General features: G+C 46.2%; 1 protein-coding gene across 1 annotated transcript in view; it reads left to right on the top strand.

The window, feature by feature from the left end:
* znf608 (zinc finger protein 608) overlaps positions 1–22,383 on the top strand; it is a 29,042-nt gene continuing 6,659 nt past the window's right edge. Inside the window, exons 1-8 of the mRNA XM_061672436.1 lie at positions 1–167; positions 3,516–3,783; positions 5,718–5,805; positions 11,606–13,904; positions 15,107–15,548; positions 16,459–16,508; positions 16,597–16,747; positions 19,715–19,771. Of these exons, the coding sequence (XP_061528420.1) occupies positions 3,525–3,783; positions 5,718–5,805; positions 11,606–13,904; positions 15,107–15,548; positions 16,459–16,508; positions 16,597–16,747; positions 19,715–19,771 (3,346 nt within the window). The 5' untranslated portion in view covers positions 1–167; positions 3,516–3,524. The remainder of the gene's footprint in view (positions 168–3,515; positions 3,784–5,717; positions 5,806–11,605; positions 13,905–15,106; positions 15,549–16,458; positions 16,509–16,596; positions 16,748–19,714; positions 19,772–22,383) is intronic.

Below are 22,383 nucleotides of genomic sequence, written 5' to 3'. Positions count from 1 at the left end.
GAAGCACATCAGGACGCCGTGCGCCTGCACCTGCGCCATCCATCCATCAGTCGTCCATCATCCATCCTCCGCAGCTGTGCGCGCTGGATTGCGGCTTGTCTGCGCCCAGACGGCCGCATGACGACGTCACCAACGCGGCCAAGAAGCACCGAGGAGGAGCCCACACGGTCAGTAAGGGAAGGAAGGAAGGAAGGAAGGAGAGAGCAGCAAATGTGCTTGCGAAGGTGTGAAGGCCACGATGGAGGTGAAGGTTCCTCCTCATCCTCATCAACACATGATGACGAGGATGTGCTATTGTTGTTTGGCACGTGCACTCTTTGTCTGGAAAAGGGGGGCTGTGTGTCCTTCCTCTTCATCTTCCTCTTCCTCATCGTCGCGTTATTGTTTGCCTCACTTGACATCCACACATGACGTCACGAATAGGAAAAGGCAAGGAGAAAGGAGGAAAAAAGATGCTTGTGAGTGTGTGTGTGTGTGTGTGTGTGTGTGCCTGTGAGTCATTCTTTCATTCATTCACTGAGTGAGCGAGGAAGCAAAGATGGAGGAAGGATGCGTGGCGGGAATATGAAGTGACAACATATTGCACACAACCCAACAACACGGGACACAAAGAGCAGCAAAAAGAACACGGGGACTTTTTGGTTTGTTGTTGTGTTGTTAAGTCCACCGGCTGCGAGTTGCCAGTTGTGTGTCCACTGCAAGTGTGTGTGTGTGCGCGTGTGTCTAGTTGTGTCTCCAGTGTTTATATCTCCAATGCAGTGTCTGTGTCCAGTTGTGTCGAGTCTATATGTCTCTAGGGTATGTGTCAAGTCTTCAGTTGTGTGTCCAGTGTGAGCATGTGTTTCCATTGCGTGTGTTTCAAGTATTTATATCTTTCCAGTGTGTTTTCAGTATGTGTGTGTCCAGTGTGTGTCTCCAGGCTGTCTCCAGTGTCTAGTTGTGTGTCCAGTGTGATTGTGTGTATGTGTGTCCAGTCTAAGTGCGTGTGTGTGTGTGTGTGTGTGTGTGTGAGTCTCCAGAATCTAGTTGTGTGTCCAGTGTGAGTGTGTGTGTCTTTAGTGTGTTTGTATGTGTTGTATGTCCAGTTTGAGCGTGTTCAAGTGCGTGTTTCCAGTGTCTATGTGTCCAGTGTGTGTGTGTGTTAAATTGTGTTTCCACTGTGAGTGTGTGTGTCACCAGTGTCTGTCTCCAGTATGTTTCCAGTTGTGTGTGGATGTGTGTGTGGGTGTGTGATAGGGAGCAGAAGTGAGAAGCTGAAGGAGTACAGAGAGAAGAAATACACACTTCTCCTATGTGTGAGCGTGCGACAATGACGGGGAAGCTGATACCTGAACAAAAGGGAATGTCAGGAGAGCACCCGACGAAAATGACGTAGGAAGCGGTTTGCAGAAATGTATGGATGCTTGGGGAAGCGAGAAAGACAAATGTTGAAAGAGGGAAGATGACGATTGACAGCACAGAGAGGAGATGAATACAAACTGGAAGTGGATGAGAAATACATCAGTAAGCTCCTATTATGTTGCTATGGTTACCAAGTAATCATAAAACGCTGACATCACGATACTTTCATATATCGATATTTTGATGCCATGTTTTGATATCATGATACTTAGATATCAAGATATTTTGCTATCATGATATTTTGATACCACCGTACTTTGAAATCATGATACTTTTATACGACAATACTCAGATATCATACGATGGTATCACAATATTTTGATACTCTATCATATTTTGACATCAAGATACTTTGAAATCACGGTACTTTGCTATGGCGATATTTCGCTATCAATGTTTTGATATCACGATACTTTGATGTCATGATGCGGCAACATTTTGATATAATGATACCTTGAAAGTGCAATAATTTGACAATACAATACTTTGATACCTCAACATTTTGAGACCATGACACTTTGATATCATCAATGACAACATCTTGATTAGGGCTGTGAAAGAAAAACAAGTCGGCTAAGCCGACCACAGAAATTGGTTGATGCAAACATTTCTGCCTCGAGGCAATAAAAAATATTAAGAAAAGCATATTTGCGCCGCCCGGAACCAATGTGTGCAGCCCGGAACCGTTTTGACCCGTTCATGTTTACTGGATGGACATTTGTTGCAAACGGGCGCACTGTGGGGCCAGTCAAAAACATTGCCAAAAGCAACAGAGGAGCATCTGTAAGTGATTTTTAAGACACTATTAATTTTTAAGACACTACAAATAACATGATGTTTGAGCAGAGGTGGGTTAGAGTAGCCAAATATTGTACTCAAGTAAGAGTACTGTTGCTTTAGAATAATATGACTCAAGTAAAAGTGAAAAGTAGTCCTCCAAATATTTACTTGAGTTAGAGTAAGAAAGTACTCAATGAAAAAACTACTCAAGTACGAACTAGTGGGTAACTTCTGATGATTTTTTTTTATATCAGAGCATGAACGTCAAATGGAATACAATTTCCACAACTCAACTGATTTATATTTGTATCTTTTTGAGAGGGGAGGTAAACTGAAATAAACTTGAATGTGATTGACTTGGACTTGACGTTTAACTTACCGCCTTCTTGGCCAGGTCACCATTGCAAAATAGATGTTCTGTTTTAACTGGTCTTTTACCTGCTTTAATAAAGTTTAAATAAAATAAAATAAATAAAAAATAAATCTGGTTGCACAAGGATGCACTCCTTCCTATAACTGGCACGTGGCTGTGTTCAGAAGTAAGAGATCACATTCAAACTCACGTTCAATGGGAGTCCACACACAGTTGCCACCATTTCAACTGTTAAGTGGAAAAAAACAACATGCATCAGGCCTTAAAGAAACATTATTTGCTTTATCCACTAAAATGACTGAATGAAGAAGCTGCTTGCTGACCAGACTTATTGATAAAGTGTGTGTGTGTGTGTGTGTGTGTGTGAGAGAGAGAGAGAGAGCAAGCAAGAGAGAGAGAGAGAGAGAGAACAAGATGTCTGTTTTAGTTACTTATGACTCCACAACAGTGCTAACGTTGCCCTATGCACAGCCAAAACAACAGCACAAACATCTGGAACCGCAAGTTGCTTTCTCAAGTTACAAGCGGGCTGAAATATCAACATTTGGGCAGTGACAAAACTACGCTACGTGTTAAAGCTGCTGTTTTTCGTAGTCTGTAATGTAAACACGAGTCACGCACGGGTGCTGCGACTCACTTTGATTGGCCCGTGAAGCCCATTAGAAGACGTGACTTTCTTGTGTCGTTTGATTGGTAAACTTGAGTCAAACACCACTGTGGTAATCACGGCGGACTGGAGCAACGGCGGCCGACGCACAAGTCGAAAACAAAAGTCGTGATGCAACACAGGAACTTATTTAATAAGTACTATTTACTTGGATGTCTGGCAGTGATGTATCACTATTGTAACATGACAATGTAACGATATATATCACAACATCCATATTTTTTCCACTTGTAACACAATTGGTGTTGGAATACTTTGGTCCAAACATCAGGCATGTCATCCTGTGGCCTGCAGGTGGAGCCCATGTTCACTCCACCAGGCAGGGCCCCCGCTCTTGGCCAAGCGGGGGCCAACGGACCCTCGCTGCCTTCGTCCGCCACCTCCTTTCCTAACCCTGTGGCCCCGCCCACTTGTAACACCGTGAGGACGCGCTCCGTCGGCACCAACACACAGGAAGTGGCCCTTCCTTCCACGCACAACTCAGACGCCGATTTCCTGGGCCCCTGTCAGCCGGGTACCAGCGTCAACCTGGAGGGCATTGTGTGGCACGAGACCCAAGGAGGTGAGACAAACTGTGGTGGACTTAGATATTGTTATAGTTTGACTTGACAACACTTTTATTTTGGCATTCTGTAGTATCATGATATTTTGATACCGTGACACTTTGATACTTTGAAATAATGATACTTTGATATCATGATATGGTGATGTCACAATGCTTCTATATCCCCATATTTTGATAACATGATTCTTTGATATCATGATACTGTCATATCATATTTTGATACCATGATACTTTGATATGCCAATACTTTTATATCATGTTATGGTGATATCATGATACTTTGACATCACAATATTTTCATATATTTTTTATATTATGATACTTTGATGTCAGAATACTGTACTTTCATATCACTGTACTTTCATATCACAATATTTTCATATGTTTTGATATTATGATACTTTGTCACAATACTGTACTCTCATATCATGATAGTTTGATATCACGATGCATTGATATCATGATATTTTCATACCACTTCCTGTCACGATTAATTGATATCACAATACTTTGGTATTTCGACACCTTAGTACTTTTATATTATGTTAAATTAATGTCATACTTTGATATCATGATATTTTTATATTATGATACAGTGAAATCATAATATGGTGAAATTACCATATTTTGATTTGACGTTTTTATTAGGGAATGGCATTGTTAAGAAGTTCACGATTCAATTCGATTTTGATTCTTTAGCTTGCGATTCGATTCAATATTGCTTTTTTAATGATTTTTGATTCCATGTAAAAATATGTTGTATGTCGCATCACATTTTTTGTCCAACAATAAAACAACTAAAAATAAAAATGTGCTCATAATTAATACAATTATTTGTATTTATGGAGTACAAAAGTGAAAATTTTTTTTGTTGTAGTGTATAAACACTGAAAAGGTAAAGTGCATGTAAACTTAAATTATGTTTATTTCCTCTAAGGAACTGTAATGAAAAATGCACAATAATAACTTATTTGTTCATATGGAGTACACAAGTTAAAACATGATGACAGCCCTGTTTTGAAAAAGTAACGCACATGTATACTTTCAGAATGTCTTGACTTATTCTTACTTATTAGGCTTACTATTAGTATTTACAGGGTATTTAAGTAATACCTAATAGTAGTATGTTTACGGCATTGTGAGACAAGCCAGTACCGGTACTTTCTTCATCAAAGCCAATTAATTTATTTCATCTGTCAACAAGTTTATTTTATTGCTCCCTCCCTGTGTGGCTTCTGTGTAGGGGGCTGTAGTCTGCAGAACATTTGACACAACTTCCCACTCCTACAAATGAAATGAGAAGTGATAGTTGCGTACGTAGGGGTCAGTCACTCTTTCTACCGACTTCAGTGACTCCAAAACGGCTGTCTTAACTTCAACTTCTGCTGTGTTTTTGTGTTGGTATTGCGTGGCTGGAGTGTCTTTTGTCCATTTCCGTGTTCCGGATTTTCACGGGAATCCAAAATGACCCCAAACGTTAGATTTAAAAGTAGAAGTCGCTCGCTTCGTGCTGCTGCAGCCACTGTTTGCTTGAGTAGCCGTTGTGTTTGCCTTCCATCTATACCATGCGAACCACGAGCACAGCGCCTCACAGTGGCCAGGAGGTGAATTGATTCAGCAGAGTTGCAGAATCGATATTGAATTGCCAAAAAGAAAAATTGCAAAGCATTGCTAAATCGATATTTTTACCCACCCCTGGTTTTTATATCGTGATATGTCGATGTTATAACATGTTTATGTCAACATATGCCGATGAGAAGACTATTTGATAACATGATACTTTGATATCGTGACACTGTATAACTGTATCATGATACTTTGATGTTATGATACAGCACGTTACATTGATATATTAATACACTGAGCGTGTGTGTGTGTTTGTGTGTGTGTGTGTGTGCGTGGGTATGGGTGTGCGCATGTATGTGGGTCAGGTGTGTTGGTGGTCAACGTGACGTGGAGGAAGAGGACCTATGTGGGAACACTGTTGGACTGCACCAAACTTGACTGGGCTCCTCCCAGGTGATGACATCACACGTTTTATACAAATTAATGCATCATTCATTGATTTACAAAATATATTATTTCACTACATGTCCCAATACTTTTGTCCAAACGCCATATTTTCTTTACCTTTCACTTCCTGTAGATGTCTTAATACCTTTGTCCAAATGCCCTGATTTCATTTCCTTTGGTGTCCCAATACCTTTGTCCAAACTATATACTAATTATATATAATTGTTTGTCATTAGCGTGGACTATGAGAAAGGTTAGCTTGTGATCTCAAATGTGACTGGTTAGCTGCTGCTGCTGCTGGTGATGGTTGTTGCCATGACGATGACAGATTCATCTGTGGTCTAAATTGCTTTTTGGACGTGCGTCACATAAATAGAAAGCGGCACAACTCCACTTTGGTGATTGACGAGCACATTTAAAGACAAATACAATGTCCATGAAAACAACAGCACACAGGTGGGATGACACTGGTCAGCTGATCCGCACTTTCTGTGTGTGTGTGTGTGTATCTGTAGGTAGGTAGGTTGGTCGGTTGGCTGCGTGGTCGATAGGTAGGTACAAATTGACAGTTAGCTAGTTTTTTAAATTGCTTGGTCAGTAGGAAGGTCGGTGGGTCAAGTGGTGGGTAAGTAAGCAGGTAGGGTAGGTATCTGGGTAGCAAGTTAGGGGTTAGGTAGGTTAGTAGGAAGGCTTTAGGCAGGTAGGTCGGTCGGTCTGATGGTCCGTCGGGTCTGTCGGTAGATAGATATTAATTATTTTTATTTTTTAATTTTTTTTTCAAAAGATGGCGCCTACCCGTGTGGTGGCGCCTACTCGGTTACGCGCTCTCTAGTATTGTTTTTGTTTTTGGGTTTTTCATTCGTCTTTGGAGACATTACATGACTCACTTACACAAGGGGAGACTTGCTAAGCATCAAGGAGGCTACTCCGGACCTTCTTTCACCAACTTTCGCTAATCCGCTCAGTTTTTTTCCCTGAGTTACTCACCGGAGCAGCGCCCGCGGTCTTTGGCGCACGGAGGCGACGCCACACAGGGAAGCGAGCCGGCATCCAGGTGAAACTCCACAAGAGAGGATACAGACTGACGTTTCTGTCCATCCACCTCGCGAATCTACGCTCCCTACCCAACAAAATGGACAAGCTTCATCTTCTGATAAAGGCCAGTAAAGACTTCGGACGTTCCGCCGCCATGTGCTTTACGGAGACATGGCTTTGTGACGCTGTACCCGATGGTGCCGTCATGCTTCCCGGCTTCCATCTCCACAGGGCAGACCGCGACATGGAATCATTGGGGAAAACAAAAGGCGGAGGCATATGCTTCTATATATACGAAAAATGGTGTATGGACGTCACGGAGCTCAGCACACACTGCAGCCCGCATTTGGAGCCGCTGTTTTTGAACTATAACCCATTCTACTCGCCTCGCAAGTTCGCATCATTCATTCTTGCTGGTCTCTATCTTCCGCCTCAAGCTAACACGAACGCCACACTGCTAATGCTCGCCGAACAAGTAAACGAAATTGTAAAAAAACACCCGGACTCACCCCTCATTATTCTCAGGGACTTTAACAAAGCTAAACTCAACCACGAACTCGCTAAATACAAGCAGCACATCGACCGTCCCACCACGGAAAATAACATTTTAGACCACTGCTATACTACGCTAAATAACGCATTCCGTGCCAAACCTCATCCAGCCCTGAGCTCCTGCTCCTGATCACTGCTTAATTCACGTAATACCGACATTCAGGCGAGAACTTAAATGCGCGAAGCCTACAGTGAAAACAGTGAAAAAGTGGACCAATGAAGCAAAGATGGAACTTCAAATCTTTTTAGACTGCACAGACTGGAGTGTCTTTGAAATTTCAGCTGGCAGCCTGGATGAATATACGGACACTGTTACATCCTATATCAGTTTCTGTGAAGAGGTTTGTGTACCAACAAAGTCATTTCGCACATTCAATAACAACAAGCCGTGGTTCACTGCCAAACTTAAGCAACTCCGCCAAGCTAAGGAGGACGCATATCAAAGCGGGGACAGGGCCCTGTATAATCACACTAGAAACCAGCTGACTAAGAAAATTAACATTGCAAAGAGGAACTATGCAGCAAAGTTGGAAAAACAGTTTAGCGCTAACAACTCTAAATCAGTCTGGCATGCATTCCAATCGCTGACTAATTACAAGCGACGATCACCCCAAGCTGAGAACAATAGCAGACTAGCCAACGACTTGAATACCTTCTACTGCAGATTTGAAAAGGACACTTTCACAACCCACGCCCACCCAGCCGCACCACCGACCACAATCACACATCTGACTTCTACATTAACCAGCCACGAACAGGATGTGAGACGCATCTTCAAACAACAAAAGATTAACAAAGCGACAGGCCCGGACCATGTGTCCCCATCCTGCCTCAAAGCGGACCAGCTCGCTCCAGTCTTCACACAGATCTTCAATAGATCTCTGGAACTGTGCGAAGTACCATCCTCTGAAGAGCATGTTTGCCTACCGAGCGAACAGGTCTGCGGATGATCCAGTCAACATGGGACTGCACTTCATCCAAGAATCGACAGGAAGTGGAGCGGGTGGAGCTGTGGTGCGGCCGAAACAACCTGGAGCTGAACACGCTCAAGACTGTAGAGATAATCGTGGACTTCAGGAGGCATCCTTCGCCACAACTGCCCCTCACGCTGTCCTGCTGCCTTGTGTCAACCGTCGAGACCTTCAAGTTCCTGGGAATTACAGTCTCTCAGGACCTGAAGTGGGCGATCAACATCAACTCCGTCCTCAAAAAGGCCCAGCAGAGGATTTACTTCCTGCGGCTTCTGAGAAAGCACGGCCTCCCACGGTAGCTGCTGAGGCAGTTCTAGGCAGTGTTCATCGAATCAGTCCTGCGTTCTTCCATCACAGTCTGGAGGGACAAACTCAGACTGCAACGGAGAATCAAAACTGCTGAAAGGATTGTCGGTACCCTCCTACCCACCCTTGAGGACTTGCACACTGCCAGAACTAAGACAAGAGCGTGCAAAATCCTCTCTGACCCTCCACATCCCGGTCACCGGCTCTTCCGGCTCCTTCGCTCAGGTAGGCACTATCGATCAATGCAAACTAGAACTAGCAGACATTCCAACAGCTTTTTCCCTCTTGCAATCAACTTCTTAAACAGCTAACCTACAATTCCATTGCAACATGCTGCCAATTTTTTTTGTCTGAGTTTGTTGTCACATTTCTGTCAGGCCAATTATATACTACTCGTGCACTCCCTATAGTAGTCTCGCCACGCTGCACTATTCTCATATCTGTTGTTGACCAATACTGGCCACTCAGGCCAGAGTACCATCTGCCCCTCTTGCACACTGACTGAGAAGTATCTGCAAAATTGGCACAATCAACATTGTCCCAGATTATCGCACTGCTCGTCACTTTAAACTGCATACTCTCCTTGAAGTCTCGGCACCCTGTGCACAACGGTCATTGCGACATACTATTGGGAGATTAGTCATTCGTACTGCTCTAAGTGCTAGAGGACTCTTTTTGCACAGTTGTCAAAAAAAAAAAAAAAACATTTGTACCGGCATTACCAGATAACTAGCTGTTTTTGTCAATGTCTTTATGTCTCAAAGTTTCCTCTGTCAATTGACTGTCTGTTGTCGTACTAGAGCGGCTCCAACAATCGGAGACAAATTCCTTGTGTGTTTGTTGAACATACTTGGCAAATAAAGATGATTCTGATAGTTGGGTAGGCAGGACGGTAGGAGATGGATAGGTCAGATTTAGAAGGTAGGTAAGTAGGTATGTAGGTACATAGGTGAGTAGGTAGGAGTTTTTTCAGTGGGTTGTTTTGTCAACTGGTCACTTGGTCAGAAGCTGAGTAGATAGGTTGGATAGGTAGAATGGTAGGTGGGTAGGATAGTTAGTAGGTAGAATGGTAGATAGGTTTGTAGGTAGGTAGGTACTGTACCCTATTTTGCCAAAAGTATTCGCTCACCTGCCTTGACCCACATATGATTTTAAGTGATATCCCATTCTAAATATATTTGTTTTAATATGATGCTGGTCTACCCTTTGCAGCTATAACAGCTTCAACTCTTGTGGTAAGGCTTTCTGTCATGCATCAGTGCACAAATCAGGGTTCATAAAGTCATGGAGGAGAAAGTTTGATGTGGATGAACTTGACGGTCCTGCACAACCTTACAGAATATTTTTGGATAAATTAGAGGGGAGACTGAGAGCCACGCCTTCACGTCAAAACATCAGTGTGTAACCTCACAAATGTGCTTCTGGAAAAATTTTCATAAATTCCCATGAAAACACTCCTAAACCTAGTGGAAAACCTTCCCAGAAGAGTTTAAGCCGTTATAACTGCAGAGGGTGGACCGATGTCATATTAAACCCTTTGAGACTGGGATGTCACTTGAATTCATATCTTAGTCAAGGCAGGTGAGCGAACTGACCAACCTATCTACACTATATTGCCAAAGTGTTCGCTCACCTGCCTTGACTAAGATATGAATTCAAGTGACATCCCAGTCTTAATCCACACTTTGCCAATATAGTGTCGCTAGGTTGGTCAGTCTTCCCATGGGTTCACCACCTGTGGGAGGGGCCGTAGGGCTCGGGTGCAGTGTGAGCTGTGCGGTGGCCGAAGGCAGAGACCTTAGGGATCCAATCCACGGCTACAGAAGCTGGCTCTAGGTACGTGTAATGTCACCTCTCTGGCAGCCCGAGCTGGTGTGTGAGGTCGAGAAGTTCCGACTAGATGTAGTCGGGCTCGCCTCCACCCACAACTTGGGCTTTGGTACCAGTCCTCTCGAGAGGGGTTGGATTCTCTTCCACTCTGGAGTTTCCCACGGTGAGAGGCGCCGAGCAGGTGTGGGTATACTTATTGCCCCCCCCGACCCCCAGCACTTCCAAATGTGAGACCATGGTCCTCAGTCGGAAAAGGGTGGCGTGCCCTCTCCGGGTCAGGGATGAGATCCTGCCCCAAGTGGAGGAGTTCAATTATCTTGGGGTCTTGTTCATGAGTGAGGGAAGAATGGAACGGGAGATCGACAGGTGGATCGGTGCAGCGTCTGCAGTGATGCGGACTTTGTATCGGCCCGTTGTGGTAAAGAAGGAGCTAAGCCGAAAGGCGAAGCTCTCGATTTACCGGTCGATCTACGTCGTTCCTACCCTCACCTATGGTCACAACCTGTGGGTCGTGACCGAAAGAACAAGATCCCGGATACAAGCGGCCGAAATTAGTTTCCTCCGCAGGGTGTCCGGGCTCTCCCTTAGAAATAGGGTAAGAAGCTCGGTCATCCAGGAGGATCTCAGAGTAGAGCCGCAGCTCCTCCACATCGAGAGGAGCCAGATGAGGTGGCTGCAGCATCTGATTCGGATGCCTCCCAGACACCTCCCTGGTGAGGTGTTCCGGGCACGTCCCACCGGGAGGAGACCCCATGGACGACCCAGCTGGAGAGACTATGTCTCTCGGCTGGCCTGGGAATGCTGGGAAGAGCTGGAGGAAGTGGCTGGGCAGAGGGAAGTCTGGGCGTCCTTGCTAAAGCTACTGCCCCCGCGACCCAACCTCGGATAAGCGGTAGGAAATGGATGGATGGATGGATGGAAGGTTGGTCAGTTGGATAGATAGGTAGGTACAGTAGGTAGATAGGTTGGCTAGGCAGATATGGTAGGTAGGGAGTTAAGTTAGTCACTTGCTTGGTATGTTGGTCAGTGGGTAGGTAGGAGTCATGTAAAGCACAACACAACTACTTCAGCCCTCTCAAGATAAGTTGATGATGGTCCTCCTGTTTCTTCAGGTTCTGCGAGTCTCCGTCCAGTGACCCAGAGATGCCAGGTGGGCGTGGCCGTGGGAAAAGGCTGCGTCTGGCTTTGGCAGACCAGCCCTGTGGGGCTCCGACACCACCAGTCAAAGTGCGAGGCCTGCCGCAGCACCGGAGCCGGGGCGGCGGAATGGTAGCCTTACCGGTGCACAGCAAAAGCCGGCGCGGAAGTTTGAAACTCCTTAGCAACTGCAGAGCTCCTACACCCTTCTTCACCACGGAAGAAACCAAAACCACCAACCGGGCCCCAGTCCTCCCGTCCGGCAAGCGGAAGAACAAACCGCCGACTGACCTGGACCTCAGTCTGGTTTCCTCGGAGGACATTAAGAACGGGAACGGGAAAAGGATTCGAGCCAAATCCCGCAGCGCCCCTTCCACGCCGCAGGGAAAGTCGGACCCCTCTTTCCTTGACCCGGGGGGAGGTTGCACCTCCTCACCTCTGCCAATTCTCATCGACTGCCCCCACCCCAACTGCACCAAGCGCTATAAGCACATCAATGGGTTACGCTACCACCAGACTCACGCCCACCTTGAGGTGGAGGAGCAGAGGAATCCTGAGAGCGAGGAACGACTGTCAGACTGCGAGGACACTGTCTATGACCTCATGGAGTCCACCAACAATGGCACCACTGCCAACACCTCAGCCAAAAAAGCCGCCCCGTTGTACAAGGTGACCTCGGTGGGCTCTCCCAAGAACCGGCGGCTGCTTCTCAGCACTAAAACCAGGAGGAGCTCCCTGCTGAAGGATGGCTTGATGGATGACCTTAGCAACCTGCCCATCATTTCCAATATGACTGTGGTTCTGGAAAACTGCATGGTGCCGGACCGGAGCGCCACTGTGGAGATGCCCAAGCTGGAAGCCGAGGGTCTGATTGACAAGAAGATCCTCTGCGACAAGACCAAAAAAGCCAACGGAAAGGTAGACAAGCTTTCCAAGTCGCGGACTAACCGGCTGATTGCTCCCGCCCCTCCCCCTCCGAAGCTTATTGCAATACCCAATGCGCCGTATCCAACAGACAGCGGTGTTTCAGAGCAGTCTTCGCCTGTGCCAGCCGTGGGCCTGAGCAGCAAGAACTCCTCCCTTAAACCCATTAAGCCGAAGCTTAGCATTGTCGTGGAACCCAGCCTGGTCAAAGCCACACTGCTGACCTGCAAAGACACCCGCAAGAAAGAAAAGCGAAGGCTAAAGGACAAACACAACCGCGACACGTCCGGTCTGACTGCAAACGGTGACCCCATCAAAATGGAAGACAGCGCTTCTAAAGTTGCTGCCAAGGAGATTCCCGGGAGTCTCCTGAAGGAGCACCTGAGCAAGCAAGATGTGACGAACGGGCTCAACGAGACCCAGGAAAGCCGAATGGCAAGTATCCGTGCTGAGGCCGACAAGGTCTACACCTTCACAGACAACGCCCCCAGTCCGTCTATTGGAAGTTCGTCGCGGCTCGATGCCCCCAGCAGTTGTCTGGTGATAGGGGACAGCAAGGACAACAGCCCCGCCTACTCAGACATCTCTGATGCGGGGGATGACGGAATGTCGTCCGAAAATCGCCTGGATGGAATTAGATCGAGGTCAGGTCCCTCTGTATCGTCTGGAGTCAACTCTAACAGTAACCATCATAACGCCAGGAAGACACCACCCACAGTGCCCGACCCAACTTCCATAAAAGAGCCCCTGTCCCCATACTACCACAGTTTTGAGCCGTATTTCCTGCCGGGTTATGTGCAGGCGGACAGGCAGAATACCTACCACAAAACTTCCTCCCACGATTCTAAATGTAAAGATCGAAAGGACGACGCTAAAGACGATGACAAAGGTTCTATCCACGACTTTGTGGAGTGTAAGAAAGGCGATGGGCAGCCGCCACCGTCTCAGCTGCAGCTTGCCATGAGTCAGACCCAGACCGCCTTAGCCCAGTCGCTGTATTACGGGCAGTACTCACGAGGACTCTACATGGACCACAAACTCCTATTGGCCTCCTGTGAGCAGAAGCAGCGTGCTGAGAGGGGGCTGGCTGGGCGAGATGGGAATGTCAGACACACCAGCGGAGCTAAAGTTCCAGAAGTTGCTAAAGGCTGCTGTCCCAAAGCCATCCTGTCCTACTTGGAGGAGAGGGGGGAAAGGGGGCTGGGCTTGAAGGTGGACCAGCACCGTATCTCAACCAAAGACTGCGAGGACATCAAGTCACCTTCTTCCTCCTCTTCCTCATCTTCATCCTCGTCACACCACAACCCCAACACTCAGACAGATCTGGACTCAAATATTCCCTATTCCAGCGTAAGTTTTTCCGTCTGTCTCTAACCGCCGCCCGTGCTGTTGTGCTTTCACGAGCGATCATTAATTGTCGTCTGTAGCTCGATAATAATTAACTCGGCCGTTGTTCTGTTGCACGTGTTGCGAGGTAAAAAGTAAATGTAAAAATGTACATTACTTTTCAAAGAGTCAAGATGTGCCACTTGTACAGATTCTTAACCGTCCCTCTGGGTCTGTAAACTGGCACCAGCCATCATCCTCCATGCAAGCAAAGGTCCTGAAAAGGTGGTTTCTGATCACGCAGTGTTTCCTCTATAGACTATTTTTTGTTTGTAAACAATAGGTTCCCGGGTGGCAGAAAAGTAAGTGGCTACCGCTGACCTGAACTGAAACAATGACAAACTTGTTGTGTTTGGGGTTGAGTCGCCGGATATATCCCAAAAGGTTTAGGTTTTTTTTTTTCATTTCCGGTTAGAATAAAATCAAAATTTACCTCGCGCAACCTGTGGTTGAGATAAATAGATTAGATGTACTCTGGGAACTGGGAACTAAACCTCCATCATTGAATTTGTGGAAGGCATTTTCTCACAGATATGTATAAAATGCTTGGTTGATTGTCTTTGAGTAATTTAGCAAAACATAATAGTGAGCCTGGTAGCTAACGTCAGCTCGAAAGCGTGCTAGCCATTTCAGCATTAAAAGAGCATGTCTACGCCATTAATCCGAGCAACAGAAAATTCAGTTAATTATCCAGTCCCTCAATGATCATGTTAACTGTGTTGGAATTTCTACAATATTTTTTAATCAACTTCTCTACACCACACCTAACCTCCTCTTTCGACAGACACTTCACACATTCAAACTAGGGCAGTAGACAAGAATGTTAAAATCGTTATTCAAACAATTTCCCCTGACCAATGGCTCTGCCTTGGTCAAATGACATAGCAGGTTTTGTTTACTAGCGGTCTCATCAGAGCTACTGCCACCCGGAAGTACATGTGATGTTATGGTGAAAAGATCTATAGTAGTCACTCAGCAGTGGTGGGCCACAGCTGCCAAAACCAGAAACATAGATTTCAGTTGGACCTCGATGAAGGTCTTTGGTCTTTGATTCAGCTCTTGGACAAACGTGGAGCGACCTCAAATGACTCCCACCCACTACTGTTAAAACAGAGTTGTAGGGGAAACACTGGCACCAGCACCAACACTTGTCCTCATCAATTTAGCCCCCAGACGGCCCCACGTGGCCCCACCGGCTGGCTCACAGCAAATTCTCAGAGCTGGAGAGTCCACTTGGGGAGGCAGCAGATGAGGGGGACATGGAGAGGTCTAAGGAGTGGGGGAGTACCACTGAGCCGGCCGGGCCCAAAGCGACCTCAGCAGGAGGGGGCATCACCCGTGATGCTAAAAAAGTCCACGGACCACACAACCTTCCACCCCCGGTCGACCCAGATGACTCAGACGGCTTGGAGGGGCTGCAGGAGGAACCCATGGGAGTCCTGTCAGGGGAGTCGCAAAGTGCCCGGGCGGCGGTGTCTCCCCCAATGACCCCCCAGCAGCCTTACATCCAGTACCAGCACTCCTCGTACCCGCCCTACCTAGCCATGTGTGAGAGTGGCCGGGTCTCCTACAGAGGGGCATCCCCCACACTGGTCCACAACTACCCAGGTAAGGAACAACACCAAACACGTCTGTCCACCTTTTTCAGAACCAACTAGACCTTAATTTCATGTCAGGAGGCTTGGTTCTATACCATCCGCACTGGATCCCATTTCACACTATCTATTAAACCTAGCTTTTCCTCCATGTCGCTATTATATGTAAAAGGTGCCGACATGGAATGGAAGTGGGGGTGGTTCCAAGTCGACCCACAGTTTTCCAAGCGTCTAACCTGGTATCATAGGCGTAACAGAGGCTGGACGGTGGCTGCGGTAAAGGGAATAATGGAAAGCCAGAGCCAGGTCTTGGGTGTGACGTTTAACAACTGACGCTTCTCTCTCACCCTTTTTGTCACTGTACTGTATGAAAGGCACTGACATGGAATCAGGGGTTGAACTCGACTGGCAAATTTTCCCTGCTTCCAAGGTAGTAACAGAAGCAGGATGGCAGCTGTGTGAAGGGGAATAGTGGAACACCAGGGCTGGAGTTTAACACCCAACATGCGCGTCTCCTACCATGTTGTCGCTGCACTTTGTGAAAGGCACCAATACACAATTAGGGGTTGAAGTCGACCCAAGATTTTCCCAGTTTCCAATGTAGTGTCAGAGGTGGGATAGCAGTTGTGTTTAAAGTTTAACACCTGACAGTCTTTTCTGTTGTTGCTGATCTTTGTGAAATGCTTCGACACCAAATTAGGTGTTGTCGACTCACAATTTTCCCATCTTACAAGGTAGTATCACAGCCATAACAGAGGCAGGATGGGGGCTGTGTAAAAGGTAATAGTGGAAAATCTGGCACCGGGTTGTGAAGTTTAACACTTGACACGTAACCTCTCCCGCCCTGTTGTTGCAGTACTGTATGAAAGGCACCGACCCAGTTTTTTGGTATGTAGACTGAACCTTTAAATTTGTCCCTGCAGGCTTCCACTACCCTTTGTACGGCAAGACAGCGGGACGGGAGGAGTCCGAGGTGAGGTTTAGCTCCAAGGTTGAGGCTGAGCTAGCTCTTGAAAAACAATTGAAAATATGTGTGTGTGTGTGTGTGTGTGTGTGTCCAGACCAGTGAGAAAGGTTCCCCTGAGGCAGATCACGAAGTAGACCGAAGCGACCGAAGCCATGTGGCATTGGGCCGACACCTTCACACACACCATCACACACACTTGGGACTCACCTACAACCTGGTGGCGGGACAGTACGACATCTACCCAGGTACGCACAACACAACACACCAAAACACGACACAACAAAATACAAGACAGAAACATACAACAGTACCCGACACAACAACACACAACACAGCACGACACCACACGCAACACAGCACTGTACACATCACAAAACACAACACAGCATAAAACACAAGAACACACAACACAACAACACTCAATCAGAATCAGAATCATCTTCATTTGCCAAGTATGTCCAAAACACACAAGGAATTTGTCTCCGGTAGTTGGAGCCGCTCTAGTACAACAGACAGTCAATTAACAGAACACTTTGGAGACATAAAGACATTGACAAAAAACAATTGTGCAAAAAGATGCAGAGTCCTCTAGCACATAGAGCAGTTAGAACGACTAATATTGCAATAGTCCGGTGCAATGACCATTGTGCAAAGGGCGCTGAGACTTCAAGGAGTGTATGCGGTTTAAAGTGAAGAGTAGTGCGATAATCTGGGACAATGGTGGTTGTGCAAATGTTAGAGATACTCCTCAATCAGTGTGCAAATGGAGCAGATGCTACTCTGGCATGAGTGGCCAGTATATGCAAATAGTGCAGCATGGCGAGACAACTACAGTGAGTGCACGAGTAATACATAATTGGCCCCACAGAAATGTGACAACGAACTCAAGTAAAAAAATTGCCATCTTATTGTAATGGAATTATAGGTTAGGTGTTTAAGAAGTTGATCGCAAGAGGGAAGAAGCTGTTGGAATGTCTACTAGTTCTAGTTTGCATTGATCGGTAGCGCCTACCTGAGGGAAGGAGCTGGAAGAGCTGGTGACCAGGGTGCGGAGGGTCCGAGAGGATTTTGCACGCCCTTGTCTTAGTTCTGGTAGCGTGCAAGTCCTCAATGGTGGGTAGGGGGGTACCGACAATCCTTTCAGCAGTTTTGATTGTCCGTTGCAGTCGGAGTTTGTCCTTTTTTGTAGCAGCACCAAACCAGACTGTGATGGAAGAACACAGGACTGATGAACACAGAACTGTGTAGAACTGTCTCAGCAACTCCGGTGGCAGACCGTGCTTTCTCAGAAGCCGCAGGAAGTACATCCTCTGCTGGGCCTTTTTGAGGACGGAGTTGATGTTGGTCGCCCACTTCAGCTCCTGAGAGATTGTAATTCCCAGGAACTTGAAGGTCTCGACGGTTGACACAAGGCAGCTGGACAACGTGAGGGGCAGCTGTGGCGAAGGATGCCTCCTGAAGTCCACGATCATCTCTACAGTCTTGAGCGTGTTCAGCTCCAGGTTGTGTCGGCCGCACCACAGCTCCAGCCACTCCGCTTCCTGTCGATATGCAGACTCGTCACCGTCCTTGATGAACCCGATGACAGTGGTGTCATCTGCAAACTTCAGGAGTTTGACAGTCGGGTTCGCTGAGGTGCAGTCGTTCGTGTAGAGAGAGAAGAGCAGCGGAGAGAGGACACAACCTTGGGGCGCCCCAGTGCTGATGCTGCGTGTGGATGAGGTGGCCTCCCCCAGCCTGACCTGCTGTGTCCTGCCTGTCAGAAAGCTGTAAATCCACTGGCAGATGGCAGGTTAGACGCTGAGCTGGAGAAGCTTGGTTGAAAGGAGTTCAGGGATGATGGTGTTGAACGCTGAGCTGAAGTCCACGAACAGGATCCTCGCGTAGGTCCCTGCACTGTCGAGGTGTTCTAGGATGAAGTGCAGTCCCATGTTGACTGCATCATCCGCAGACCTGTTCGTTTGGTAGGCAAACTGCAGGGGGTCCAGCAGGGGACCTGTGACACTCTTGAGGTGGTCCAGCACGAGATGTTCAAAGGACTTCATGACCACAGATGTCAAAGCGACAGGCCTGTGGTCATTCAGACCAGAGATTGCAGGTTTCTTGGGGACTGGAATGATGGTGGAGCGTTTGAAACAGGATGGAACTTCGCACATTTCCAAAGATCTGTTGAAGATCTGTGTGAAGACTGGAGCGAGCTGGTCCGCGCAGACTTTGAGGGAGGATGGGGACACATGGTCCGGGCCTGCCGCTTTGTTAATCTTCTGTTGTTTGAAGATGCGTCTCACATCCTGTTCATGGATGGTTAACGCAGAAGTCAGAGGTGTGGTTGTGGTTGCGGGTGCGGCCGGGTGGGTGTGTGGTGTGAAACTGTCCTTTTCAAATCTGCAGTAGAAGGTATTCAAGTCGTTGGCTAGTGTGCTATTGTTCTCAGCTTGGGGGGATCGTCGCTTGTAATTAGTCAGCGATTGGAATGCATGCCAGACTGATTCAGACTGAAACACACAAAATAACAGAACACCATACAACATCTATCCATCCATTTTCTGAGCCGCTTTTCCTCACTAGGGTCGCGGGCGTGCTGGAGCCTATCCCAGCTGTTATCGGGCAGGAGGCGGCGTACACCCTGAACTGGTTGCCAGCCAATCCCAGGGCACATACAAACAAACAACCATTCACACTCACATTCACACCTACGGCAATTTAGAGTTGTCAATTAATCTACCATGCATGTTTTTGGGATGTGGGAGGAAACCGGAGTGCCCGGAGAAAACCCACGCAGGCACGGGGAGAACATGCAAACCACCACACAAAACACTACACAACGCATATTAAGACACAACATACACAACAAGAAACACAAGACACAGCATACCACACAAAACACAACACAAACCACAACAACACAAAACATGCAACAAACAAAACACAACAACACAACACAAATTACAAAATGACACAACAACATAATACAAAACAAAAACATGAAAAAACACAACATGCAGTATAACACACAACACACTGCAAGACCAAACAACACAACAGAGCACAACATGAAACATAAAACACAATACATAACAACACAACAACACACAGATTACAACATTACAAGACACACAACGCACAAAACACAAAAACACAACACAAAATGAGACAATGCATGGCTTATCCATTTTGCAATGAAGTTGACTTTGTGTGCGTTTGTGTTGAAGGTTTAAGCTCCAGGTCTCTGGTGTCTGGTCCGCAGGTGTCTGGACGAACTTCTGCTGGTACGTTTCACACACGTCACGCCATCAATTCATCATCATCATCATAAGATTCCTATTAGGGCTAGGCAATTGTGGAAAAAATAATAATCATGATTATTTTGATTGATCTTGAAATCAATATTTCTAACACGATTATTCATTGATTTTGAAACTTAATTTATTCAACTAAACTTTAAATATAACTTAAAAGAACAACCAGAAAATACTCACATTCACACCTTCTGGCAATTTAGAGTCTTCAATCAACCTACCACACATGTTTTTGGGATGTGGGAGGAAACTGGAGTGCCCGGAGAGAATCCACCTAAGCACGGGGAGAACATGCAAACTCCACACAGGCGGGGCCGGGATTTCAAACCCAGTCCTCAGAACTGTAACGTAGATGTGCTAACCAGTCGTCCACCGTGCCGCCAAAAAGTAAAATAATATATAAAAAAATAGATAATAATATACAATAATAATATATTGGAATGTCTGGAGTGACTGTATTGTCTAGGATATATACTGTATTTGTCTAAAAAAATACCTAACTCAATTTTGTGGCATTTAGCAAATATAAATAATGTTGGTAATCCTAATTCACCTAAAACTGGAAAATTCTAGTCTGATTCATGTCACACGTGGGGCTTTTTATACAAAGCTATGACTGTATCTGCTGTTCCTGCTGTTTACGCCTTGGCCTCTTGGGGCAGTGTGGAGCTGCATATTTACAGTAAGATAGAAAGAGTAGAAGAAGCGTAATTAGGATTCCCACATAGTTTCTGAGCAGGGCACGCCCCATTGCAGCATGATTGGCTTCTGTGTTGCGGGAAGGGCAGGCTACACAGACCTAACAAGATGACCATCCCAAACATGTATCACATTTGTACGAAATAAAAACAAATAATTTTTTTATGGTTAGGTTTAGGGCAAGGGTTGGTTCTTAAGGCGGTTTAGGATGGGTTAAGGTTAGGATTAGGGTAGGTCAGAGTTTGTGGGAAACATGCTGTATTAACTCCGCCACACTTAAGTCACATACTTCTTTTCACGTCTGGAAGCTGTAGGGCGTGTTCTACACCGATATCATAGAACAGCCAATCGTAGTGCAGTGGTGCGTGTCCTGGAGCCAGTGATATTGGAACAGGGTGTGTCCTGCCTAGAAATTATGTGGGAATCCTAATAACGCGTTGAAGAAGAAAGTCGCAATAAAACTTTATTAAACTCGTTTTTCACAGATTAGGAAGAACATATGCCTGTGAATATTGTTAGATTGTCTGTCTGTGTTACTATGGTGTTTGTGTGAATATTTGTTATTTGACGGGAAATCCTATTGCTAATGTTAGCTAGCCAGTCAATAGCGTTTTCCATTGACTGTTAGCATAAGCTGGCGAAGTCTACAACGATGTCTGTCTTGTGTTTAGATATACATAATGTGTTGAATTTGTTTTTGTCGTGTGTTCCGTTTTATAGTAAACAGAGTTTGCATGTTCTCCCCGTGCCTATGTGGGTTTTCTCTGGGTACTACAGTTTCCTCCCACATCCCAAAATCATGCATGGTAGGTTAACTGAAGACTCTAAATTGCCCATAGGATTGGATTTGAGTGCAAATGATTGTTTGTTTATATATGCCCATGGGAAGGGGAACCCACGTTACCCTTTCGGGCTGTGCCCGGCCGGGCCCCATTGGTGCAGGCCAGGCCACCAGACGCTCGCCTTCGAGCCCCACCTCCAAGCCTGGCTCCAGAGGGGGGACTCGGTGACCCGTGTCCGGCCAAGGGAAACCTAGATTCATGCAAACTGTTCTGTGTAAATAAATAAAAATATATATTTTCCTTTTGCTGCAATTGGCTGGTGATCAGTTCGGGTGTGTGCCGCCTCTCGCCCAAAGTCCGCTGGATTTCCAACACGCATGCTAATATAGTGCCCCATTAGAGAGTTCTCCGACGCCTAATGTGTCATTGCAATGCCTGTTTAGAATTGTTACGTTGATATGGACCAATAGCAACCCCTTTCTCAGCGCTCAGGTCACCAGCCAGCCGTTACCTGCCCCCTAACCGGTTATAGCCACACATTGTCATTGCAGTATTAACGCAGTACTTATTTTTTTATTATTGATTTGGGCCGATGTCAGCCGTCCTCCGGAGGGCCGACATCGGCCCCTTCGGCTCGGGGCCCTAGGCAATTAGGGTGCAAGGCCTGTTAGTATTGTTGTAAAACAAAACATATGTATACATATAGCCTGTATTGTTTTGGCTGAGATTTGCTCGCTCAAAAACCCATTAACTGTTGCCATTCAGCTGAGTTGAGTGGGTGGATACCTACCATGAAGTTGGCAGGTACTTGAATATTAATTGCCAAAACTACATTACACTGTCAGCGATTTCAAATCCACCCATTTTCCAAGCCTTATGCCATTTATTCACTCTTGCATTCAAACAACATAAATGTCAACCTTGAACCATATCACAGACTCATTTTGACCTATGTTATGCGTAAAAGAAAAAAATAGATTCTGATGGTAGGTGACCTTCAAACAAAAGACGTAGACATTTAAAGTTCCTACAAGTGCTTTGTCACAGACTCCTGCTATAGGGTTTCGCCATTTACTCGAGCCAGTAGGAAGTTCTTCAACC

Source organism: Phycodurus eques, chromosome 3 (genome assembly GCF_024500275.1).
Source record: "Phycodurus eques isolate BA_2022a chromosome 3, UOR_Pequ_1.1, whole genome shotgun sequence".
In the NCBI taxonomy this organism is placed as follows: Eukaryota; Metazoa; Chordata; class Actinopteri; order Syngnathiformes; family Syngnathidae; genus Phycodurus; species Phycodurus eques.
Note: the sequence above shows the minus strand (reverse complement) of the source record. Positions and strands in the feature narration are given on the sequence as shown.